Genomic DNA, 27414 nt, shown 5'->3' on the forward strand with positions numbered 1-27414 from the left:
GCCTTATTTCATTCTCTCCTGTTTTTAAAGGACCAAATGAAATACAGAAATTTAAGTGGGTAAAAATCAAGTGTAAAAGCTACCCAAGAAGAGGGTGAATATGAAGAAGAAATTGAAGATATTCTCAACATTTCACAAGTCGAAGAAACAAGAGATCTGTGTGACAATGACGAGTTCAGATGGGAAGTTCCATCAAAAAAAACAAAATACCTCTAACAGCACTGCCCAATTGTTGGAAATTGAAAAAAGAAAATGGGCACTGCTGGAAAATAAAAAGATGGAAAAAAAGACTGTATTGGATGAAGATGAAGCATTTTTTGTAACTCTTTTGCCGCATATTCGGAAGTTGGACCCAGAGAATAAATTTCTGTGTCGAATGGAAATGCAAAATGTACTTTATAAATACGTGTATGCAAAAGTTAAAAAATATGCCACACTGCCCTATGAAACTTCAAGATACGCGCCTTTGTCTTCACCAATCAGCGTTTCTTCTGAAAGCTACCAGATAAATTCTTTAGACCTTAGCACAACTCCTTGTTTTCAACCGATCTCATTTACCACAGTTGAAGGTACAAATATACCATCAACTTCATCATCATTGGTTCCAGACCAAAATACAATGGAAACTGTAATTTATTCATCTTTAAATTCCTCTTAATTAATTTATATTATTTATTTTTAATTTTTTTTTAATTTTTCTTTTTATTTATAAAAAATGTATTCATGAATTTAATACGATATAAAATGAATTTAATATAATAAATACAAATATATAAACATAAAAAAAATGTCTTGCCTGAGAGTTACTATCAAGCGTTCACAAGGACATATTGGTACTTTAATAAAATTACTCCACTTCTTTTTTAATTTATCACCAATCTTTTCGAGAATATAGTCGAAAATTTCAATACTTATTCGAGTATATTCTTTAAACTTGGCAGGATATTTTCTTAAATCACTATATAAGTGATGAAATTCTCCAAATTCACTTTGTTTATCATTTATTGGATGTTTTCCAAATGATTTTTTGTTGATAAAATACTTTAAAACAGTAGCAGAAGCTAAATACTCATCATCTGACGAATCCATATCTTTTCACTTCAATTTCACAAACACGAATGAACAACAAACCCAAATGCATACAAACATACATAAAACACAAATAATAGATAAAATATCAGCGCTGATTCTCGCATCCACTATGCACACTCAAACTTGTTTCTCGCATGAACAAGTTCTCGCAATAAGCGTCAGTCGGCTCGGCTCGGCAACAAGCGACCACTCTGTTCGTACCCTATGCCACACATATACAGGGGGCTAATTTACCATTTTACGACATATACTTTTCTTTAACTGCGATGAAAATTTAAATCAATTAATCCATAATACTGTATGCTTTACGAGATCTCAACAAAAATGTTTCCTTTAGTTTTATTCTGCGTTTGAATAAAATATACACAAAAGGTAATGGAAATGCACTCAACGAAGGTATAGTTACTATTTTTTGTTCATAGTATGGCTGTAGTAGGGATATTTTTATGCATCAACATTATAGTCCAGGTCGGGCACAAAGTGATTACTAGCTTTGCTAAACCTTCCATATAATTTAACAAGTAAGGAAGGGCTAAGTTCGGATGTCACCGAACATTTTATACTCTCGCATGGTAAAGTGATTATCGAGATTTCATTATCCGTCATTTACATATTTTTCAAATACCGTATTTGTGTAAAGTTTTATTCCGCTATCATCATTGGTTCCTAATGCTTATACTCGTATTATACAAAGAAGGCATCAGATGGAATTCAAAATAGCTTTATATTGGAAGAAGGCGTGGTTGTGAACCGATTTCAGCCATATTTCGTACATGTCATCAGGGTGTTAAGAAAACATTATATACCGAATTTCATTGAAATCGGTCTAGTAGCTCCTGAGATATGCTTCTTGGTCCATAAGTGGGCGGCGCCACGCCCATTTTCAATTTTTAAAAAAATCCTGGGGGCAGCTTCCTTCTGCCACTTCTTCCGTAAAATTTAGTGTTTCTGACGTTTTTTGTTAGTCGGTTAACGCACTTTTAGTGATTTTGAACATAACCTTTGTATGGGAGGTGGGCGTGGTTATTATCCGATTTCTTCCATTTTTGAACTGTATATGGAAATACCTGAAGAAAACGACTCTGTAGAGTTTGGTTGACATAGCTATAATAGTTTCCGAGATATGTACAAAAAACTTAGTAGGGGGCGGGGCCACGCCCACTTTTCCAAAAAAATTACTTCCCAATATGTCCCTCCCTAATGCGATCCTTTGTGCCAAATTTCACTTTAATATCTTTATTTATGGCTTAGTTATGACACTTTATAGGTTTTCGGTTTCCGCCATTTTGTGGGCGTGGCAGTGGGCCGATTTTGCCCATCTTCGAACTTAACCTTCTTAGGGAGCCAAGGAATACGTGCACCAAGTTTCATCATGATATCTCAATTTTTACTCAAGTTACAGCTTGCACGGACGGACGGACGGACAGACGGACGGACAGACGGACGGACAGACAGACATCCGGATTTCGACTCTACTCGTCGCCCTGATCACTTTGGTATATATAACCCTATATCTGACTCTTTTAGTTTTAGGACTTACAAACAACCGTTATGTGAACAAAACTATAATACTCTCGTTAGCAACATTGTTGCGAGAGTATAAAAATGATGGATTTCCATTTATTAAACCCATTATTTATACTTGTATCTACAATTTTCTACGCATCAACATTATAGTCCAGGCTGGGCACAAAGTGATTACTACCTTTGCTAAACCTTCCATATAATTTAAAAATGATGGATTTTCATTTACTAAACCCATTATTTATACTTGTATGTATCTACAATTTTCTGTGTTAAGAATTGATTAATTTTCCTATTATTTTAAAATGTTTGACTTTTCCTTACAAACAGAACAGCTCTAGTTACAATATATAAAATAACATCTAATTTGGCCATAATTCAACGAGACATCAAAATTGTGAAATATCTAGTGCACTAATCACTAATTTGAAAGCCTGCATGTTTTGTTTTTTTTTTTTTTGTTTCAATATCGTTTTATTTATTGAATCTGCTTTTTGTGTTAAAAGCCTAACAATGAGTTATAAAATCGTAAATCTATTTAAAAACTAGACAAGCTCAAGCAAGTGATTGAGCTGTTTTGGTGATACATCGCTCTTTAATACGCAGGGATATCTCTTCTTTTAAGTCGTGTTTGATCACAGGAATGTACCAAAGCATTAGCCAAAGGGTTTGGGTGATCTCGAAGTTTAGATATATACATATTTAATTCTGCTGTCTTCTACTTCTTTCCTTACCATAGAAACACCTTGGTCTTTGTGGATCTTTTCATTACGCATGTACCATGACGAACACGTGATTGATCTAAGCATTTTAGTTGTCTAGGCTAAGTTTGGAGCTTTTATTTAATAGCCAATTTAAATTTGCAGCTCTTATCTCCATGCAAGTTATTTTACTAGATATATGTTTTCTCCACGTATGTAAGTCTTCTATCTAGGTGAATACCAAGATAAGTTACTTCATTCGCTTGGGGTACTAAAATATTGTTCAGTTTTACTGCCGGACACATTTAGGTCTTAGTGAAAACGTAACAGGCTTGCATTTTTGTTCATTCACATTTATACGCCAGTTGGCTAGCCATTCTTCGACAAACCTTGAGGGGGTATTCTGGTCTAGAGGCATGAATTTCAGGTAATTTTTTTTTTTTAAAAAAGGCAATTAATATTTTTACTATCCATTTTTTTATTAGTTATTTGTTTATTTTAGAAGAGTACAGAAAAAAATTAAAAACTAAAAAAAGTAAAAAATTTCATTCATCAAATTATGAGCTGACGAAATGGGAGGTCTCTAAAAATTTCCACGTGACCATACCCATGATTTCAACCCTCCTAGTTATCTGAAAGCAAAAAAAAAAAGATTATTAACCTATAATAATGTCGCAATGGCCGGAACTACGGAAAAGTGGGAACAAGTTTTTTTTTCACAAAATGGCGACTGACTGAAAAAAAAGTTTTTTTGGATCACTTTTTCTGACTATTTCGATTTTTTTTAAATTATAAAAATAACAAGTAAGGAAGGGCTAAGTTCGGGTGTCACCGAACATTTTATACCTCGCATGATAAAGTGATAATCGAGATTTCATTATACGTCATTTACATAAAATACCGTATTTTTGTAAAGTTTTATTCCGCTATCATCATTGGTTCCTAATGCATATACTCGTATTATACAGAAAAGGCATCAGATGGAATTCAAAATAGCGTTATATTGGAAGAAGGCGTGGTTGTGAACCGATTTCACCCATATTTCGTACATGTCATCAGGGTGTTAAGGAAATATTATATACCGAATTTCATTGAAATCGGTCTAGTAGTTCCTGAGATATGATTTTTGGTCCATAAGTGGGCGAGGCCACGCCCATTTTCAATTTTTAAAAAAGCCTGGGTGCAGCTTCCTTCTGCAATTTCTTCAGTAAAATTTAGTGTTTCTGACGTTTTTTGTTAGTCGGTTAACGCACTTTTAGTGATTTTCAACATAACCTTTGTATAGGAGGTGGGCGTGGTTATTATCCGATTTCTTCCATTTTTGAACTGTATATGGAAATGCCTGAAGAAAACGACTCTGTAGAGTTTGGTTGACATAGCTATAGTAGTTTCCGAGATATGTACAAAAAACTTAGTTGGGGGCGGGACCACGCCCACTTTTCCAAAAAAATTACTTCCAAATATGCCCCTCCCTAATGCGATCCTTTGTGCCAAATTTCACTTTAATATCTTTATTTATAGCTTAGTTATGACACTTTATAGGTTTTCGGTTCCCGCCATTTTGTGGGCGTGGCAGTGCGCCGATTTTGCCCATCTTCGAACTTATCCTTCTTATGGAGCCAAGGAATACGTGTACCATGTTTCATCATGATATCTCAATTTTTACTCAAGTTACAGCTTGCACGGACGGACGGACAGACAGACATCCCGATTTCGACTCTACTCGTCACCCTGATCACTTTGGTATATATAACCCTGTATCTGACTCTTTTAGTTTTAGGACTTACAAACAACCGTTATGTGAACAAAACTATAATACTCTCCTTAGCAACATTGTTGCGAGAGTATAAAAATTTTGGGATGGGGCTAGTTCCAACCTCAGAGAAGCCTATAAAGAAGACTCTATAAAAATTTCAAGTAAATCGGTCTAGTCGAACCTGAGAAATCGTGGGTATCGTTCGTTCGTTTGTTCGATTAGTTCCGGCCGAACCAGTTTGGATGCCGGGTCAGAAAAATGCCTATATCTCCGAAAATAATTTGAATTTTGAAAAATCCTCTGGTACACATATTTTTGAATAGTCAAACTTTGAAAATGTAAAAAAACATTACGATTTTTTTAAATTTTTAGACCAGAATATCCCCTTATATTAGCCGAGCACTATTCTTGATTCTGTTATGTGGCATTTGTTACGGTTATAGCTGTGTCGTCTGCAAAAGTTGGAGTTAATATATTGTTAGCTGTTGGAAGATCTGCTGTATATATAATGTATAGTGTTGGGCCTAAAACACTGCCCTGGGCTACACCAGCCCTAATCTGTCGTTCATCAGATATGAAATCTCCCACCATTACCATAAGTTTTCTATTTTTTAAATAAGACTCCAATGTTTTATACAATTCTAAAGGTAGAATATTTTTAATCTTAAATAAAAGGCCCTCATTCCACACCTTATCACCTCACCTAATAGGAACAAGCGAGGTTGGCAACTTAAAGTTGTTCTTTGGGCAATTGGGTTGAAATACCTTTTCTAGGTAATTTGCAAAGCAATTTGCCTTATCCTCATCACTACGTGCCCAATTACCATTCAACTGTCTTAGAGGCAAAGGCAGTTTTGCTTGTTAAAATTTGGACTCAGTTTCTTTATGTAATTTTCAGTGTTGTGTTCTTCTTCGCGTTTAAGCACCTTTTTTAACTTTCGTACAGCAGAGTTGAAGGCGAGCGATTTAGCTGCCATTCCCGCCTAGCTCGCCTTTTCTCATTTACAAGTTTCTCTATTTCATTATTGGTGATCTTTCTAAAATCAAGTGGTTTATTGTTTCTTTTTGGTGTTGCCAATACAGCTGCATTAGTTATTACGTCATTAAATTCTCTTATACTTTCATCAATGTGTCTTCCAGTATTTATTTTGCAATCAATATTGATGTGGCTGCTGATATACTTTCTATACTTCAACCAGTTAGTTTTATGTGATGTTAGAGAAACTTTTGGCTCAAATATCATGGGCTGTTCGTATAACTTTATTAGTACAGGAGAATGATCAAATGATAAGTCTGTACATATATCAGCTGTCATAAGCGATTTATCTATATTTTAGACTACAGCAAAATCTATTAAGTCTGGTATTTTTTTCTATCACTGGGCCAGTATGTCGGCTTACCAGGAGCTTTTATATCCAGCTTATTATGCTTATTCATAATAGTGTAGTACAGCAGTCGTCCTTTCGTGAGCTGTCCTTTCGTCCTTTCCAATACGTGTGCTTTGCGTTGTAATCTCCACCTGCTAGAAATCTTTGACCTAGTGTTCCAAAAGAGTCTTTTGTTCAAAATTTAACACGTTCATTGCTTCAAAAAGGCGGAATGTATTAATATACTTATATTTAGACATTTTTATATTCTTTACAAATATTAAATAAGATAAGAAATATTCTAGCTATTGTGATAGTTATACAGTCAATATAAATTAGATAAGGCAAAGGCAATACAAAACATACATAAATAAACACATAAAAATACATGCATTTATATGCAACATACATATGTATGTACATATATGAGGCACGTATGCATTAATATGTAATACGCATGCACTCAAGAAATATAATAAAATTAGAATGAAATATTTCTCAGCTTGAATTAGGTCTTTGTTTTCTCCCCACCGGTGGTAAGGATCTAAAGAATCTTATTGAAGTTTTAACGTTTGATCTATACAAACCAAACAGCTTGATTCTACAAGTCAAACACTTTAAATTCGCTTTCTGTAATTTTAAAACGAGGTGGACAGTATATAGCCGTAAGGTTTGAGTCACAACCCGATTTTTATACTCTCGCAACAAAGTTGCTAAGGAGAGTATTATAGTTTTGTTCACATAACGGTTGTTTGTAAGTCCTAAAACTAAAAGAGTCAGATATAGGGTTATATACATATACCAAAGTGATTAGGGTGACGAGTAGAGTCGAAATCCGGATGTCTGTCTGTTCGTCCGTCCGTCCAGGCAAGCTGTAACTTGAGTAAAAAATTGAGATATCATGATGAACCTTGGTACACGTATTTCTTGGCTCCATAAGTAGGTTAAGTTCGAAGATGGGCAAAATCAGCCTACTGCCACGCCCACAAAATGGCGAAAACCGAAAACCGATAAAGTGTCATAACTAAGCCATAAATAAAGATATTAAAGTGAAATTTGGCGCAAAGGATCGCATTAGGGAGGGGCATATTTGGACGTAATTTTTTTGGAAAAGTGGGCGTGGCCCCGCTCCCTACTAAGTTTTTTGTACATATCTCAGAAACTACTATAGCTATGTCAACCAAACTCTATAGAGTCGTTTCCTTCAGGTATTTCCATATACAGTTCAAAAATGGAACAAATCGGATAATAACCACGCCCACCTCCCATACAAAGGTTATGTTGAAAATCACTAAAAGTGCGTTAACCGACTAACAAAAACTTCGGAAACACTAAATTTTACGGAAAAAAGTGACAGAAGGAAGCTGCACCTAGATTTTTTTTTTTTAAATTGAAAATGGGCGTGGCGTCGCCCACTTATGGACCAAAAACCATATCTCAGGAACTACTAGACCGATTTCAATGAAATTCGGTATATAATTTTTTTTTAACACCCTGATGACATGTACGAAATATGGGTGAAATCGGTTCACAACCACGCCTTCTTCCAATATAACGCTATTTTGAATTCCATCTGATGCCTTCTCTGTATAATATACATATGTATATGTACATTAGGAACCAATGATGATAGCGGAATAAAACTTTACACAAATACGGTATTTGAAAAATATGTAAATGACGGATAATGAATTCTCGATTATCACTTTATCATGCGAGAGTCTAAAATGTTCGGTGACACCCGAACTTAGCTCTTCCTTACTTGTTTAGTGATATTGTTGTAGCTTGTAACTATGGAGTAGCATGAGATACTAGAGCTAGTGGTTTAAACGATTTCTAATCAACATTGCCGTACCACCATGCGCTTTTCCATCCGGATGATTTGTGACATACAGTCTAAATCCCGGTATATTGAAATTATTTTTATTTGTTAAATGAGTTTCTGATATAAGCATCACATCTAAATTTTTTTCAGTCAGAAATCTGATAATCCCTAATTTATGTTGGTTAATACCGTTAGCATTCCATATACAGATATTTAGTAAGCTCATTTTTTATTTAATGAATTTTGCAGCATTTGATTTTGTGATTATATTAAATCTTGGATCATGTTTCGCATGGTAGACATAAATTTTGTCATGCATTGTGTTAGATTTATTATCATAGTTATAATGCATCTATTTGAAGGATTTTACGGCAGTTGCATTTGTACAAAGTTGCCTTTCACTGCATTCCTAGCATATTATTATTGATAGAAGTAATAGGATTTGAACTTTTCTCTGAGGTTGCTATAATTTCATTACGGGGTGTTTGTAACATTTGGATACGAAGTACTTGAATGCCCTGTGACAACTTCGATTTCAAATCTTTATATACAGGGACACCTCTTGTTAGCAGTGTGATTTCCTCCACAATTGCTGCATTTTTTATTTAATTCTTCTTTCTTAAGGGGGTATTCTGGTTTAGAAATTCGAAAAAATCGATCTGTCTTTTTTTTAATATTTTTATAGTATAACCCTTCAAGAAAATGTCCCTATGAGGATTTTCCGAATTCCAAATTATTTTCCGAGTTACAGCTCATTTTGTGACTCTGACTCCGACTGCGCGCGACTAGTTCTCAAACTTTAAACTCGTTTTTCTCATAACTACTTTTCTAGAAACGGTGTGCATGATATCTCAAGTTCTACTCAACCGATTCACATGAAATTTTACACAGAGCTTTCTTATACATTATAGTATCGCACTACGAAGAGCTTTCGAAAGAATTTTTTTTTTATACTCTCGCAACAATGTTGCCAACGAGAGTATTATAGTTTTGTTCACATAACGGTTGTTTGTAAGTCCTAAAACTAAAAGAGTCAGATATAGGGTTATGTATACCAAAGTGATCAGGGCGACGAGTAGAGTCGAAATCCGGATGTCTGTCTGTCCGTCCGTCCGTCTGTCCGTCCGTCTGTCCGTCCGTCCGTGCAAGCTGTAACTTGAGTAAAAATTGAGATATCATGATGAAACTTGGTACACGTATTCCTTGGCTCTATAAGAAGGTTAAGTTCGAAGATGGGCAAAATCGGCCCACTGCCACGCCCACAAAATGGCGGAAACCGAAAACCTATAAAGTGTCATATCTAAGCCATAAATAAAGATATTAAAGTGAAATTTGGTACAAAGGATCGCATTAGGGAGGGGCATATTTGGACGCAATTGTTTTGGAAAAGTGGGCGTGGCCCCGCCCCCTACTAAGTTTTTTGTACATATCTCAGAAACTACTATAGCTATGTCAACCAAACTCTACAGAGCCGTTTTTTTCAGGCATTTCCATACACAGTTCAAAAATGGAACAAATCGGATAATAACCACGCCCACCTCCCATACAAAGGTTATGTTGAAAATCACTAAAAGTGCGTTAACCGACTAATAAAAAACGTCAGAAACACTAAACTTTACGGAAGAAGTGGCAGAAGGAAGCTGCACCCAGGCTTTTTTTAAAAATTGAAAATGGGCGTGGCGCCGCCCACTTATGGACCAAAAACCATATCTCAGGAACTACTAGACCGATTTCAATGAAATTCGGTATATAATATTTTCTTAACACTCTGATGACATGTACGAAATATGGGTGAAATCGGTTCACAACCACGCCTTCTTCCAATATAAAGATATTTTGAATTCCATCTGATGCCTTCTCTGTATAATACGAGTATAAACATTAGGAACCAATGATGATAGCGGAATAAAACTTTACAAAAATACGGTATTTGAAAAATATTTAAATGACGGATAATGAAATCTCGATTATCACTTTACCATGCGAGAGTATAAAATGTTCGGTGACACCCGAACTTAGGCCTTCCTTACTTGTTTTTCTTATTTTTAAAAAATTCCGAACCACAAAAAAACAGGGAAAATACGAAACTTTTTTTTCAAACCTCCACCATTTCATAAAATTTTTTTTTTCAAAATCGTTTGGTAGTGTGATAACTACACTTTTACTCCTCACGGATTTCGCATAAATTTTCTTTTTAGCTCACGGAAAGGATTTATGTCCTGCATACCAGGACAAGCCATTGTTTCATCAGTCTCTACTTCGCAGACCTGCTAGTTTTTTTAAATTTATTTTTTTTTTCTTATATTATTTTTGTTTTGTATTCTTAGAATATCAATAAAAAGCATGTAAAAAAATGGATATTCAAAATAATTTTTGATTTTTTTTATCGCGTCAAAAAAATACCAAAAATTCGGGCTTCTAAACCAGAGTATCCCCTTAGGGGTACATTTTGAAGTAGGATGTAAATCACCACACACCACACAAACACTGCGTAAAGTGTAATATGACTTAGTATGCCCATATTGTTGGCAGTTAGTACATTGCACTTGACCGTTTCTTTTATGTGGTTCTTCAACAGTTACTCTATGACGCAGTAAATATTTCAGATTATATGTAAGTATATAGGATGGGTCTCATTTTTTTTTAAGTTGATTCCAATTCAGTTACACTTCAATTTTAAACATTGGTTGTGGTACTTTGTTTCTATTAAATATATTTACAACGGTTTTAATACCAAACCCGCATTCTTCCAATGTTCCTTTGACTTCTACGGCGGACTCTATACCCTTAATTACAACAACTTCAGTTGATACGAATAATAATTCTTGTTTTTATTTGACAGAAATTTAACGATTTCCATAAAACTTTTTTTAGTTTAGGACTTAATTTTTGTTTCATATAATATACACTATATTGCCTTTTTTCAAAGTCACTATATGAAAATTGTTAGTACCTACAATTTCACTTAATTTCGCAACAGAGTATTACTGCTACGCTCGCGAAATATATTGGAGGTGGTTTGGCCTTAACGACTGTGGTGGTACTCTTCTCATCGTCGTCTGAACCATTGCTTAGTATGGCAAATCTGTTGCCATTTAAAACTTCCGTTTTATTTTTGTTTGGTGTGCCGCCTTGAAACTTTTTAGGATTGACCGCTGACTTTGAAGGACTTAATTTCCTTTTTATATTAACGCAACGGTCAGTTTGTACAGACGGGCTTTTTTTTATTGGTACATTCTCACCTTGCGTTGTGATTTTCTTCGTTGCCTGAGCGCTTGCTAGTACTTGCAGATTGGTTGCCAGAGATAAAGAGATGCCCAACTCCTCTCTCACTGGAAGTGAGAGAACAATTGCTAAACGTCAAAACCACCTAAACTTTGGCAGTTGACTGGATTGGGGTGATTTTGACGTTTAGCAATTGGAAACGAGGGACGGCCAGATTGAAATCTTACCAAAAATATATGTAAACGGAGGGATTTGTTGCCGCTGTTCAAGATCGCTATTAAAAATTTAAAACAATGAAAATCAAAGAAAATGTGAAATTTAAATATATTTCATGAAACGTTTTGTAATTTGATGCATAATAGAATTAATTTTCAATTACAAATGATTAACAACATTTGATAATTGAGAACTAACAGGCTTAATTCACCTTATTAAGTATTGAAAGATCAAAAGTATGTTGTTTTAATATACCATAAAATCATAAAAAAGGATTTAAGTAGTTTCGTCATATATTAAAAGTCCAATATATAATAATTTGCAATCGTAATAAATGTTGGGTGTTTTAATTTAAAATGCCCAAAAATTCTTATTTTGTTCGATCTGACCACTGGAATAAGTTGGGCATCCCATTATCCTCTGCTGGTTGCTGTCAGCGCATTTGTTGTTGCCCGATTGTTGTTTTCTGCTGCTTCTGCTGACTGCGTTCTTTGCTTCGTTTCCTTTTCAGCTGATCGCCGCGATGACTCATCATCGCCGTAACACTTTTTATTGCTAGTAGTAGATGTTGTTGTTGGATCGACAAAGCTGAAGTAGGCATTTATGGAGGCTGCGAAGCACACATTATTGTTTGTTTGATTTTTTGTTTTCACTTGTTGATTCGAGCACTATTTGTTTTATGTTTATTATTATTAATTTGTGTGCACTGTTCTTTGTTTGTTTACAATTCAATAAATTGTTTTTTTTTGTTTTACTTTTTGCTTGATTATTATTATTTATTTTTTTGTAAAGATTGAATGCACGGAGCGAATTAAATAAACACCGTACACTTCGAACACGACGACTTAATAAAAACAACGGTCAAAATTTTATTTCAACATACAAGTATTAGATCAAATTTTAAATAGAAATGTGTACAACAAAAATTGCGCATTTAAATCCAAAGTTACTATTATTTTATTACAAAGCACATATTGAAATTAGCGATTAATTCAACAGTTTTCATTTCGCTGACATTATGTTTAAATTACATTGTTTCTGGCCTTAAAATAACAAAAATGTGTGTGTGTTAAAAGGTGCCGCTGTGTAAGTTTTATTTTAGTTTTACTTGACGCGTACTCAGTGAAAATCTTAACACAATTAATTTTGAAATATTTGCAACTAATGGATTTAAGAGGTATTCTAGTCTAAAAATTAAAACATAATAGGTATTTTCATAATACCATGATCTCATTATAAAAAAATATCTCCCTAAAAGAGTTTTTAAAATTCAAATTATGTTTAAAGTTGTATTCGTTTTAGTGTCGTAATAACTGGAATGGCTTAGTCTTAACTTAGTAATAAAGCATAATTCTTGGCAGTCAAATTACGTATTATTTTTTAAAACAAATCGGCTTCATCGGAACGAGTTGAGCAAGAACGCGTTTCTAATCGCGAGAGATATTGAGCTCATATTTTCATCAGTAAGAATTCATGAGGTGTACCGACTTAAGCAGCTGCTGTAAACTAACTGGCTGACAAATTGATTGTTCATATCTCACATTTGGCACAGCAATTAAGGACAGTCCAACTTAGGACAATTAATTTTTTTGAAATGTCGTTTATCCGGGGAATTAAATTACAAATTCCGGATATTGTCTATCCATCAGTGTGTCTATTGTCAATTTTTAAGAAACTCTGAAATTTAAATATTGTGAAACTGCAAATTGCAACAAAATTTGACAAAATCATGAAGCTATTTAATTCGAAACTCGAAACCGTAATTAAATTCTTTAAAATTTCTACAAACCAATTGTTTTAGATAAGCTCATTGAATTCTGCACGAAATTGCGCGTTCTTTTATTGATTTCCGCATTTAAACCATGTGACTGAAATTTTACGGCAAAAACTGAGTAATTCTTTCAACAATGAAAGGGTCATAGATAACGATTCTAACTATTTTTAAATAGGGGAAAACCATCAACGTCATTGGCAAAATGGCTTTGCATTTTTATTGGATGCAAATTTTATGACATAATTTTTGCAAGGATACGCTCCCCAATTGCATAGCGATTAGACTTCATACTTTGTGATTGCAAACGAAATAAATTTGTAATCTTCGTCGAAAAAGTTTTATGAATATTAAAGCCAATTTCGGTAGTTTCAGCAGACATGCAATTCAAAATGCATCTCGTGTGTATATATAAAATTTAGTTAAGTTCTGAACGAAATTCTTTCGTGACAAATTTGTTAATATTTTTTATATTTCTATCAAATCAATTGCGGATTTAGAAAAAGTCCATATTAAAACAAGAAAGTATCTCACTTATACATGTAGTGAATAGTCTAATTAAGGAATGTGTACAAAAAAAAATTAACCCCATAATCTAATTGTTAATCGAACCTTATCATAGTCGGGCAATGGAACATCTATTCCATCGTCATCGATTGTAGAATGAGGTTCGCAATTTCCAAGCGTTACACCTTCACTGGCGTTCAGCAGGCTGGAGAAGTGTTCCCGGTCTTGAACCGTCCCATTAATTGCCGTATCTTTTCGTAGAATTTTCCAGCATAACCCCTTTCGGGCAGGTAGTCAAGCTCTTCATACTCATGCATCGCCCACCTCTTCAACTCTCGGTATTTATCCCACTACGCTCGTGTTGTCGTCGATCGTAATATTGCGAGGAAAGCTGTCTGTCTGATGTCTCTTCCCTGCGACACAACAGTTCTTTTCGTTCCAGCTATTATTTGCTGATGAGTGTTCATAAAAGGCAGTTTTGGTTATATCGTCCGGGGGCGAAAAATTTCCTGTCATACGGTTTGAAGCTTTCTCCCACAATGAGTCGCACACAAAATTTGCGCTCCGTTATATGCCCGCTTTAGTAAATGTTACAAAGACCAACTCGTCTCCGTCCTTGTCCTGTTCAACGCATTTCTTGAACGGCGGTAATGTCAGCCTTTACTCTTACGAGGACATCAACCGCCTTCCTAATTTAGGAACCGGACACACCGGTAGTATTCAATAGTATTCAAAACAACATACTAATACCTAAAATTTGCTCTCCCCAAAATCTCACTAAATACTTGCATATGTACATATGTACATACATACTTATCTTATATATGTACGTATAAAAATGGATCGCAAAATGTGGTGCTAAGCGCATAACTCAATAACGCCTGGACCAATTTGGCCAATTTTTTTTTTAAATGTTCGCTGAAGTTCAAGGATGGTTTTTACGGCTAGAAAAATTCCAATAATTGCCGGAAAACCCAAAAAAACAGCCCTTCTATTTATATAGAAATAAATGTTTGTTTGTTGGTAACGCGAAGAGAACGGCTGCAGCAATCTTGATGAAATTTTCAAAGGTTGTTCGCTGTGGATCGGGGAAGGTTTAGAAATAAAAATACCGCATATTTTTTATGAGGAAAAGTCGGAAAATTGGACAATTCCAAAAAGTAACTTTTTTCCTTATACATTTTTTTTTTCAATTTTTGTTTGTTTTGTTTTTTATTATTTTGATTTGTAAATTATTTGAATCGTTCAATTTCGGTCCTTTGCTTTTTGATTCCGGTAATTCAAAAGAAAAATTATTGAAAATTATTCAGCGAAAACTTTATGTGTGTGTGAAATTTGTTAACCACGAAGAGGTCGCGCTAATATCGGTCGGCGTTCTTTTTACCTTCAACGTACGGCAGCCCATGGCAAGGCAAGAAGTACTCCCAGGATGCGATGACACAAGTGCGGAATTATGAATCGCGGTCAATCAGCAAGAGATCGTCACGATGTCACAGCACGACAGTTGCGATGTTTGATGGACTTTATCTTGAAGGAATATATGGTATATATGATGATGTTAGATGCTGGATGTATTCTGTTGAGCAACAAGCAAACAAGAGGTTTGCCGCACGCACACATTCTTCTTTGGATGGGGATGGTGGTTACACCAGATCAAATTGATGAAATCATTTCTGCGGAAATTCCTGATCTAGAGATAGATCCAGAATTACACAAAGTGGTGAAAACCAATATGGTTCATGGACCTTGCGGACATCACAATACCACTTCGGTTTGTATATCTGACAATAAATGCACGAAACATTATCCACGTGAACTGGAAATGATGGATATTCACTCTATCAGCGTCGCTCGCAAGACGACAATGGCAGAGCATTTAGCATTCAATTTAGAGGCGTGAGTATCGAAGTTGACAACACATGTATCGTACCATATTCGCCACTGTTGTCTAATTCACATTCAAAACTCCTGTCAATGTTGAGTATTGCAGTTTGCTGAAATCGATCAAATATATTTGCAAATACGTCACCAAAGAAAGCATCATGGCGATTATTGGCCTTGAACAAGATGAGATCAGCAAGTATCAAATGGGTCGATACGTGAACTGCAATAAAGCGTTTTTTAGGATATTTACTTTTGCTATTCATGAAAGTTTTCCGACTGTTGTGCGTCTCGCGGTTCAAATTCTTTTAAGTCATTGCGTATTGTGAATGGTAAAGTGTGTGCAAATTTTTCAGAAGCATGCTAGAAATTACAATTGCTGGAATATGATAATCACTGGAAACAAACGATGGACAATGCGATATCTACTTCGCATGCCACTGAAGTTCGCATACTTTTTGCGAAGCTCGTTTCGACATAGAAGCCTTGAAATTAGCGTCAATTATGGGATACGAAAAAAATGATATTACCAATGATATTTTACTTTGTGTTGGCTAAGAATTGGAAATGGCCTAATTTCGGTGGATACTTCCAGTGGATTGATATCAATTTCACCTGCCTCTTGTCAGTTCACTTCAACGAAAGATGAACTCATCACGAATGTTTATCCAAACATTGGCCAAATTATCGTCAGTGCGATTACTTGAGTGCACGAGCAATTTCAGCTACTTAAAATACCGATGCTAATGACTTAAACTGGAAGATTCAAAGTTAAATTCCGGGAGGTTTGCGCTCATACAAATCGATCGATCGTATTGACAATGAAAACGAAGCCGTGAAACATCCATCATGTCATTATTATGTTTCCCAATCTTCATGTGCCGAAACTATGTAATAGAACCTGACTGATTGTGACGTACTTATCGAATAAAAAGGGATGAAATGATTGTCAAACGTATTCAGTTTCCAGGGAAAATTACATTTGCGATAACAAACAACAGGACACAAGGATAGTCGCTAAAAGAGTGTGGCATAAATCTCGATATGTTATGTTTTTCACACGGCCAGATATACGTGGCGTGTTCACGAGTTGGAAAACCATCTTCTCTGTAAATTTACGCACCAGAACAGAAACCAAAAAATGTTGTTTATCAAGCTGCGCTACATTGAAAAAAATTAAGAAAAATCGAAAATAAATGATTTTCAACACAATATAAATTCAACTTTCTTTTCATTTCAAAACACATAATTTCACGCAGGACAACGGCTGCGGGGTCAGCTAGTCTTCTCTAAATATAAATTTTATATTCCTTGCTCGTGAACTTAAAAATAATTGAATTTTTTTAAAACACCTTTTCTCTTTTTCTATTTTTCCAGTCATCGCCTACAATGGCTCCTACCTGACGATCACTAAAGTACGACGCCTTAATATGGGTGCATATTTGTGCATCGCCTTCAATGGCATTCCTCCAACGGTTAGCAAGCGCGTAATGTTGATTGTGCACTGTAAGTATATCTACTTGCTTAAGGAAAGGTTATGAAATTAATATTGTACACACAATATGGTAATGACTTTTCATCTATGACTATCATTGTTTTTCTCAAGCAATTCCTTCATTCTGATTTCATTGTAGTAGCCAGAAGGTTTGAGTAGATGTAGCCATGTTTGTCTGTCCGTCTGTAAAGTTATATAGTCTGCGAGTTAGTTCCTCAATTTTCGAAATGTCGATCTGAAATTATGCAGAACTCTTCCAAAAAGCTGATCATTAGCGGCACCAAGTTATTTTAAGGAATTACGAAATTTATTATTTCTGCTATGGAACCGATGTCAGCGCTTTTGATACTCTTGTTACAAGTTGCTACAGAGATATAAGCTTATACATAGTAAATATGTATGTAAGTACATACATATATGATCAGAAGGTGGTAAATGGGCGTAACCGTAATCACTGCCACGCGCACAAAACGTCATTAGAAGAAAACTTAAAAGGCATAACTAAGCTGCATATTAAGACACAAAACTATAATTTGTGAAATATACATTGTGGCAAACAAGCACCCGGAAATTGTAATTAAATTCTCCAAACAAATGATGTTTCCAAAAAATGTATTTTGCTAAGTTGGTAGAAAATTATTGTGCCAAATACTTGTATGAGCGCGAACAGTCAACCAATTTGCTTACAGTAGATGCTTACATAAGTCGGTATACCTCAGTAGCGCGTTGCGATTTTTAAAATGGCTACAAATATGGAACAAAGAATTTGTTTGTACTTTTGTATTCCTAACCAAATTTTGTGCACGGAATCGTTGCGAATGTTGGAAAAGCCTTACGGTAAATCAGTTTTATCAAAAATACAAGCCTACGAGAGGTAAAGAGCCTTTGACATCTCCTTCGAGTCCGTTCGAAAGATTTTGGTGAATATTTTGGGCATGAAACGCTTTCTTGCTCAACTCGCCCCGATAAAACTGAATTTCTTTCAAAAAGAGTGTGGTAAACATATCTCTTTAAGCATGCCTGACCATTTGAATTCCGATCCCACATTCATAGAGACCATTATAACTAACGATGAGAGATGGTTACATGAGGTTGACATGCAAACAAGTCAACATTATTCGGAATGAAGGGGAAAAATTAGGATGATACTCATTGCTTTTTTCGATATTCGTGGTTTCGTACATCATGAGTATGTTCTGGAAGAACAGACGGTCAATAAGGAGTTCTATTTGGCTATATTAATTTCTTTGCGTGAGAAGATTCGTCGAAAACGGCCAGAATTGTATATTACTGTGATCAAATTGAAATGTGAATTTTGTCAATTTCATCTTCTTTAAGGTAATCCTCTCCCGCTGCAATGCACTTATGCCAAATTTTCCAGTCATCATAGCACTTGAAAAAATCCTCCTTCGTGATGGCCATCAAAGCCTTTTTTGATTCAGCTTTTATATCTTCAATTGAGTCAAAATGGTGTCCTCGGAGTGGTCATGTGAATTTGCTGAAGGGCCAGAAGTTACACGAAGGTTAATCAATCGAATGCGGTGGTTGCGGCACGAAAATGTGACGAAATGATCACGAATTCAGACATAGTAAAAATCGAAGAATTCACTTTTAGAGCCTCACAAAACGGCGCGTATCCCAAATACTAATGAATATTTTGACATGAAATTTGGCATAGATGTCACTAACAGTACTACCAATTAACAAAAAAAATTACTGGTTCGAAAAACACGCGAAGTATAAATTACAAATTTACCTTTAATTTTGATCACAGTAGTAAGAACAATAATGGATTTTAAATTATGATAATCCACCATCGTATCAAAGCACGATTGTTGCCGAATTTAAAGCCAAAAACGCAATGAATACCATAGATCAACCACCGTATTCACCAGATTTGGCTCCGTGTAATTTTTACTTGTTCCCCAAAATGAAATTGGTAAAAAATTGGTTGAATCGGGTCAATCGGGTCAATATTTCTTTCCCTTAACCCTATTTACCTTATAGGTAGATTTTAGAACAACAACCAGACTAAAAATCCCATATATCAGGTGATATTCTAAATTTTGTGAGCGAGTTTTTTATTTAACGGTGCAGCTCTACCCTAAAACTTAAAAAACACGCGAAAACTTGCCTAGCCCTCTTATCACTAATATCAGGATTTTCAAACATCCGGTTAACTTTTCTGCTTATATATTGTTTCCGGTGTGCTATGTGAGACAACTTAATGAAACTCAGAGAGCAATACCACGCCTCTCTCCCATCTACCTAATACAAGATTTTCAAACTTCCAGTTGGCAACTCGCATACGAGATTCTTAACCTTACTACGTGAACACCAAGAGGAAATAGACCAGTTAAAAGCCACACAACTGGTGAGAGGCTAGCCTTACTGACGACAAAGAGTTCACTAAACTTCTTCCTTTCCAAAAACTGCACATCTACGGGGCGCCGATATCGAACCATTATAGCATGAACTATGAAACTACTCAATCGGAATCATGTTCTTGAATGGAAAATGTTTATGTGACTAAATCTCTTCACGATATTCGGTACATAATATTGCTAGAGGAATATAATTTTCGAAACAATTGTTGAGAAAAACCGAATAAAACATACAGCTGCTATTTAAACTGACCGATAAAAATCAACATAAAGATCTTTATATAGAACATTTCATAATTTTGAGGTAACCTTAATTCGTCTGTAAGATTAGGAAAACGTGTTCCCTTGAATGGCGACCTTTGACCGGTTCCGCTCTCAGATTTAGTTATGTATATACACTACATAATCTTTCTGATTGTTGTCTTTTTTTTTCTTACAGTTCCTCCAATGATTTGGATACAAAATCAGCTAGTCGGTGCTGCCACCGGCCAACACATAGCACTTGAGTGTCAGTCAGAGGCGTATCCAAAGTCTATCAATTACTGGACGAAAAATAACACGATCATTGTGCCGGGTAAGTAAAATGAAAGGAATTTAAACTTAATGCAGAAATAAATTAATTTCAAATATTTTTCACCAGAAAATAGCACACAAATTCTATGAATAAGAAATGTACGTATGCCATAAAATAATTGATAAGAGAGTTAACAAAACAGAAGGAGAAAATGCTATGGACACAGTCCATCAGTAAGCGCTGCTATTGCGATTCGTAAAAGCATCCGCTCATAGCCGTTCAATGTATGTACATATGTATATACATTTTCGGACATTACTCTTTTTTACATATTTTTTTACATATACATAAGTAAAATATAATTAACTTAGGTCATTAAATACATCCATCAAAAATTAATTTTTTTTTTCTTCAGTAGTCGAAATCGATTGAGAATCGATTCTTGACATTCGAAAAATCGATTATTTTACGAGAAAACTCGATTTTCCAGTAGAATCGGAATCGAGTTTACCATCCCTACTGGCAGCCATCGCGTGCACATATAATAACCTCCGCACAATAACCACCACAAAAAAAAATGATTTTTTTCCATGTAATTTATATGGAAAACAGAAAATTTGAAATAGGCACCTCTTAATTTTAATATTAAGAGCTCATCTTTCGAGTGACTTTCTTTTTCACATTTTGCCTCAGAATGACACACCCTAATATATATGTACAGTTTCGAAAACAAGCAACTACATTTTTACAAACGTTTTGTAAAACGCAACAAAAAAGCAAGTTAAAAACAAATATTTTTGCGGAACCAACAAAACCAATTCACAGTTTAAACAAAAAATATTCACATGGTAACAAAATTAAAGCCAACTTTCAACATAGTAAAGCGTGCCACCTACCTTATTCTTCTTCTTTTTTTTTATTGGAGAAAAAAGTAAAACAATTAAAACAAAAACGAAAAATATTAAGAAAAAGAAGTGATATATTACACTGTGATAGCTTTTTTCAAAAAAAAAAAAAGACAAGACCAAATTCGACGGTTTCCCCCTATTTCGGGTCCTACGAATCAACTGCATTACTTTTTTGAGTTACAATCATGGTTTCATACAAAGATTTTTGTTGAAGTTTTTCATCAAAGTGGCCCATTGTAAGAGAAAGGCACATTTTTCTTCGGTCTCTAACTTTTTTAATGTTGACTTTTTTGGTAAACTTTCTTTGGTAAAGCTTCTCAGAATAAGTCCGTCTTTAAGTTCTTAGATGACTGTAAACCACAAAATCAGTGTTTTTTGTGTCCTTATAGCCAATATGTCGAAAAAACTGAAATTTAATCCATTTTTTTTTAATGTTTTTTCCCTCACGTTTCGTCAATATTTTAATTTACCCTTTGATACTTATACATTAAGTGACATCTTGTAATAGTAAGAAACTTAAGCAAAGACAACGTTCTGAGCAAACTAACCATTAGAAAAAAAACTTAACAAAATTTGTATTTTTTAAAAAAACTACACTAACTATGTTTGTGTACTGTTTTATTTTTTTAACAACAAGTAACGTTTGAAAGAAACGTTAAATGCTTGTCTAAGAGTCAAAATTTAAGCATAGATTGCAGTAATTAATTTGACTTTGACTTCGCGGAAAGAACATTGTTTTAATGCCTTGTAATTAAGAAAATAAATTAAAATGAATAAGTGTCCAATTGGCCTATCGTTGTTCTGCTACGTATGTGGAAAATTTACAAGCCCTCGGAGTAGACGCAAAATATCTCCGGGAACTGCCGGCATCTACGAGGAATATTTCGATTTGCCCGTTTTAAGAGACGTAGATTGGGTGCCAAATACCATTTGCACGCAATGCAACAACAACCTGCATAACTGGTCAAAAAAACTGTGCCTAAAAATGGGGTTCGGCATCCCAATGATTTGGATAGATCCACAAGGGCATCATACTGGTAACTGCTACGCGTGCAAGAACAAATTTGCAAGACTCAACAAAAAAACACAGTTTACAAAAGTGTTCAATCTGCACAGCTACCAGTATCTCACTCAGAAAATGTTCCGATACCGAGATGTCCAAGTCCAACTGACGGATATATTTCGCCAACATTTTCCACCGAGCCTACAGAGCTACTCCAAATGTATAACCCAACCGAAGTTGAAAGCCCATGTCGTCACTTGGAGATTTCCCAAGCCCGTTTGAATACGATGGTACGGCAGCTGAAATTATCGCAAAGACAAGCGATTTGCCTAGCACATCATCTTCGATCGGTAAATATATTGTCTAAAGATGTGAAGGTGTATGGATACCGCAAAAGACAGGAGGAGCTTTTAGATTTCTTTGAGGTTAATGGCGACAATACTTTTTCGTATTGTAAAAATATTCCTGGTCTTATGCAATACATGAACTGTGAGTACAAACCAGAGCAATGGCGCTTGTTTATTGACTCGTCGAAAAATAGTTTAAAAGCAGTATTGCTGTATGTGGATAACAAAAAATCCGGTTCCAATCGCCATAAGCTCCAGCATAAAGGAAACGTACGAAGCAATGAAATTAATTTTGGACAGAGTTCAGTATCAGCAGCATTAATGGAAGATATGTGCGGATTTAAAAGTTATCGCCTTGCTTACTGGTTTGCAGACAGGATACACAAAAAATATGTGCTTCATTTGTCATTGGGACTCAAGGTACCGCGGAAACCAATATAGAATGCGTGATTGGAAGCTTCGCACAGAATATCATTTAAATGTGGCAAATGTTATCCATATTCCGCTGATACCAGCTAATAACATTTTGCTACCACCACTGCACATAAAATTGGGAATTGTCAAAAATTTCATAAAAGCAATAAGTCGAGATGCCGAAGATTTTAAATGTTTGACAGAAATATTTCCAAGACTAAGTGTTGCGAAAATAAAAGAAGGTATTTTAAGTCTTTTAATAGAACGAATGTTATGTTGATACATTCTTTTCAGGTGTTCTCAATGGCCCCGATATAAGAAAACTTATGAAGAACGCAAAATTCGGAGAACTTCTAAGGCCAAATGAAAAAATTGCCTGGAACTCCGTTATGACCGTTATAAACCATTGCTTAGGAGTGCACCGGTCCAAAGATTGGAAAAAATATGTGGATGACATGGTAGACGCTTTTGAAGAAATAGGTGTGAATATGTCCTTAAAAATTCATTTCCTTCACCATCACAAGGACCATTTTGAGCAGCAAGTTCCGACTGAATCCGATGAGCATGGAGAAAGATTTCACCAAGTCGCCGCCCCCTTGAGCATTGGTACAGCGGCAAAAGCTTGACTTGTTGCTTGCTGATTTGTGTTGGACATTGATAGATAAGTCTTATTAAATTTAATTTAAATATTTTGTACAAATTTATGATACTTATTGATAACACTTATAAGATACAAAAAAAATAAAACAGCACACAAACATAGTTAGTGTAGCTTTTTTAAAAAATACAAATTTTGTTAATTTGTTTTTTTTCTAATGGTTAGTTTGCTCAGAACGTTGTCTTTGCTTAAGTTTCTTACTGTTACAAGATGTCACTTAATGTATAAGTATCAAAGGGTAAATTAAAATATTGACGAAACGTGAGGGAAAAAACATTAAAAAAAAATGGATTAAATTTCAGTTTTTTCGACATATTGGCTATAAGGACACAAAAAACATTGATTTTGTGGTTTACAGTCATCTAAGAACTTAAAGACGGACTTATTCTGAGAAGCTTTGCCAAAGAAAGTTTACCAAAAAAGTCAACATTAAAAAAGTTAGAGACCGAAGAAAAATGTGCCTTTCTCTTACAATGGGCCACTTTGATGAAAAACTTCAACAAAAATTTTTGTATGAAACCATGATTGTAACTCAAAAAAGTAATGATGCAGTTCGATTCGTAGGACCCGAAATAGGGGGAAACCGTCGAATTTGGTCTTGCCTTTTTTTTGACTATCACAGTGTTATTAATGTGTCAAAAAATATATACATATATGTATATTGAAAGTGATGAAATATTTTTTTGAAAGTTAATCAATTTAACAATTATTAAAAAAACAAAACAAAGATAATTCTAAAACATAAAAATATATACAGTTACGGACAATCGAATATAACTATCAAAATAAAACAAAACACACCAAGTAATACTGGTAATAGTGAAAATATTGAAAACAGAAAAAAATAATCGAAAAATTTCTAAAGCAAAGACATATATACAGTTAGATACGCGAAAAATAATAAGGACAGCGGTCTACAACTAACTAGGTTCATGTGCATCCAGAAATAGAAACAAATTACAAATAAAAAAGTTTCTACAACGTTAAAACGTTTGCTAAATAAAAAAGGAGGATACATACAATTAAACGACTTATGTACAACTACTACAACAATGGAAAATCTAAACCAAACCATCGCCGAGCTGGAACAAACTTGAAACAAACTCAACAATAAGAAATGCAATAACAACAAGCTCAACATCTACCACTAGACGACCACCACAAACCTAAAGGGTTTATCGAAGGAGTCGAAACCAACATTTCTCTCTGCGGCACAGACCAGGAACTCATCCAATATCGCATCAACATTATAACCAACGAGAAAATACTGGGCACCGCGTTAAAAAGAACGAGAGAGCTGGAGGATAACTCATCGCGGGAAACAATCAAAGCCAAATGTTCTACAAGGCTCTCGTCCAAAAAAAAAAACGTACGCAGACGTATTCAACTATTGTCGGATGGTCAAAGTGAGTAATATCAATGAATTATTTGTAATTTTTGAAAAATGTAAAGCAGACATAAGCGAAATATTCATATTCGATCCTTTAAAACCGGGCATTTACAAACCCGATAATGTAGATAGGGACCTAGTCGATATACTGTTAGAGAAAATCGATGGGCCTATAAGGCCACGTATAACCGAAACGGAAACACTAAATGATATAATCGTAAAATATTCAAAATTAAAATTACTTCAGAGACATCGAAAATATGTCTACAAAAACAAATCAAATTACGAAGGTCTCAAGAAAAATTATAGATTTTATGAACATAATAAAATTTCAGACAATAGACAAACCAATATCGATAATAAACAACCAAATAGACAACAAAGCGGGAACAATAACAATTACATACATAATACAAATTTTAATCGAAACAATTACAACAATAGGAATAATTACGATTACGGGACAACAATTCTACAAATAAAATACAACCAAATCTATCGATACAAACTAAAAGCTCTCACATGAGCGTCGATTACAATCCAAGTACAAGTTGTTTGTCCAATAATTCAAATTTGATGGTAATTGGTAATGGTGAAGAAAAAGAAGTAAATTTTTTAACACCGTCTCAACTCCCCATAATAACAGTAACACCAAACGCCCTATTCGAAAATTTTCAAAAGGAAAAACTTTCCAAACCGTTAAGCTATGGAACTATCAACGGAATTAACGAAATAAAACATAAAATTGTAACATAGAATAAAATTTTCTTATTCCTTTTAAAGCTAAAATTGATGTTGAAAACACATTTATTGATAAATTAGGAAACATAATCCATTTTGATCAACGAATTCCTTATGAAAAAATGGAAATTTGCGCACTCGAATTCAGTGATATGGAAAAATTAAACTTGAACCATTTAAATATCGAAGAAAGCCGATCGATAAAAGATCTATTACAAGAATTTAACGAATTATTTTTCAAAGAAGGAGATAAACTTTCTTTTACGTATGAAATCTAACATCAAATTATTACAACAAACGATATACTTATTTGTTCGACAATTAATAGGTATCCACAAGTTCATGAATTAGAAAGACAAAAATAAATAAAAGAAATGTTAGAAAGTAATATAATTAGAGAAAGCAACTCTGCTTACAACAGCCCTTTGTGGATAGTCCCCAAAAAAGAGGATGCAAACGGAAATAAAAAATGGCGTACCGTTGTCAATTACAGGAGATTAAATGAAATTACTATTAGCGATAAATTCCCTATACCTAATATCGATGATATCATGGATAAACTAGGAAGAGCACAATATTTTTCCTCTATCGACCTCGCGAAACGACTTCATCAAATACTGGTAGATGAAATCGATAGAAAGAAAACAGCGTTTTCTACTCCGTTAGGACATCATGAATTCTTAGGAATGCCATTCGGTCTTAAAAATGCTCCATCGACATTCCAACGTCTTATGAACTCAGTACTTCGATATTTTATAAACAAGATATGCGTTGTATACTTTGACGACATTTTAACTTTTAGTACTTCCTTGTCAAAACATATAAATAATATGCGGAAAATTTTTACAAAACTAAAACAAGCAAAATTGAAAATACGTTTAGAAAAATGCAGTTTTTTAAAGAAAGAAACAGATTTTCTAGGCCATATACTAATTCCTAAAGGAATAAAAGCAAATCCAAATAAAGTTGAAGTTATCCAAAAATTAAAGTAACCAATTTCTCAAAAGCAAATAAAATCTTTCTTATGCATAACCGGCTTCTATAGGAAATTTATAAAATACTATTCTAAAATAGCTTATCTTATGGTCGCATATCTGAAAAAAGATGCAAAAATTAACGTTAATAACCCAAGTTATATAACCGCCTTCGAAAATTTAAAAAATATTATTGCAAATTCCCCCATTTTAAGGTATCCAATTTTTACAAAAAGATTTAAATTGACGCTAGCTAAAGACGCTAGCAACTTTGCTATTGGCGCAGCTCTCACACAAGACGACTATCCAATTTCATATGCTTCACGCACATTAAATACTCACGAGAAAAACTATTCAACCATTGAAAAGGAACTATTAGCAATAGTGTGGTCAGTAAAACACTACAGACCCAACTTATATGGAAGAGAATTCGATCTAAAAACAGATCACCAACCACTTGAATGGCTACAGAAAAAATATTCTGGTAAGGATATAAATCCAAGACTACAACGTTGGCTGGTACAATTAGGAGAGTACGATGCAAAAATCAATTAAATAACCGGTACAGAAAATAGCATAGCAGATTTTCTAAATTGAATTCACAGTAATCAAATAAACATGGTGAATGTCGAAAGTCGAAAACTTGGGAATGACCCTTAACAAAATGTTGCAAATAAAAGATTTAAATGCTGGTGAACAACAGGACCAAACAATGCTTTCA

The 27414-nt window shown here is 34.5% G+C and overlaps 1 protein-coding gene across 2 annotated transcripts in view; it reads left to right on the forward strand.

Annotated features, from left to right (window-relative positions):
* Positions 1-17238: 17238 nt before the first annotated feature.
* LOC126767217 (protein CEPU-1-like) overlaps positions 17239-27414 on the forward strand; it is a 70905-nt gene continuing 60729 nt past the window's right edge. For both annotated transcript variants that reach the window (XM_050484784.1, XM_050484785.1), the window contains exons 1-2: positions 17239-17371; positions 20184-20318. In XM_050484784.1, the coding sequence (XP_050340741.1) occupies positions 17296-17371; positions 20184-20318 (211 nt within the window). In that variant the 5' untranslated portion in view covers positions 17239-17295. The remainder of the gene's footprint in view (positions 17372-20183; positions 20319-27414) is intronic.

Source organism: Bactrocera neohumeralis, unplaced genomic scaffold (genome assembly GCF_024586455.1).
Source record: "Bactrocera neohumeralis isolate Rockhampton unplaced genomic scaffold, APGP_CSIRO_Bneo_wtdbg2-racon-allhic-juicebox.fasta_v2 ctg476, whole genome shotgun sequence".
Taxonomy (NCBI): domain Eukaryota; kingdom Metazoa; phylum Arthropoda; class Insecta; order Diptera; family Tephritidae; genus Bactrocera; species Bactrocera neohumeralis.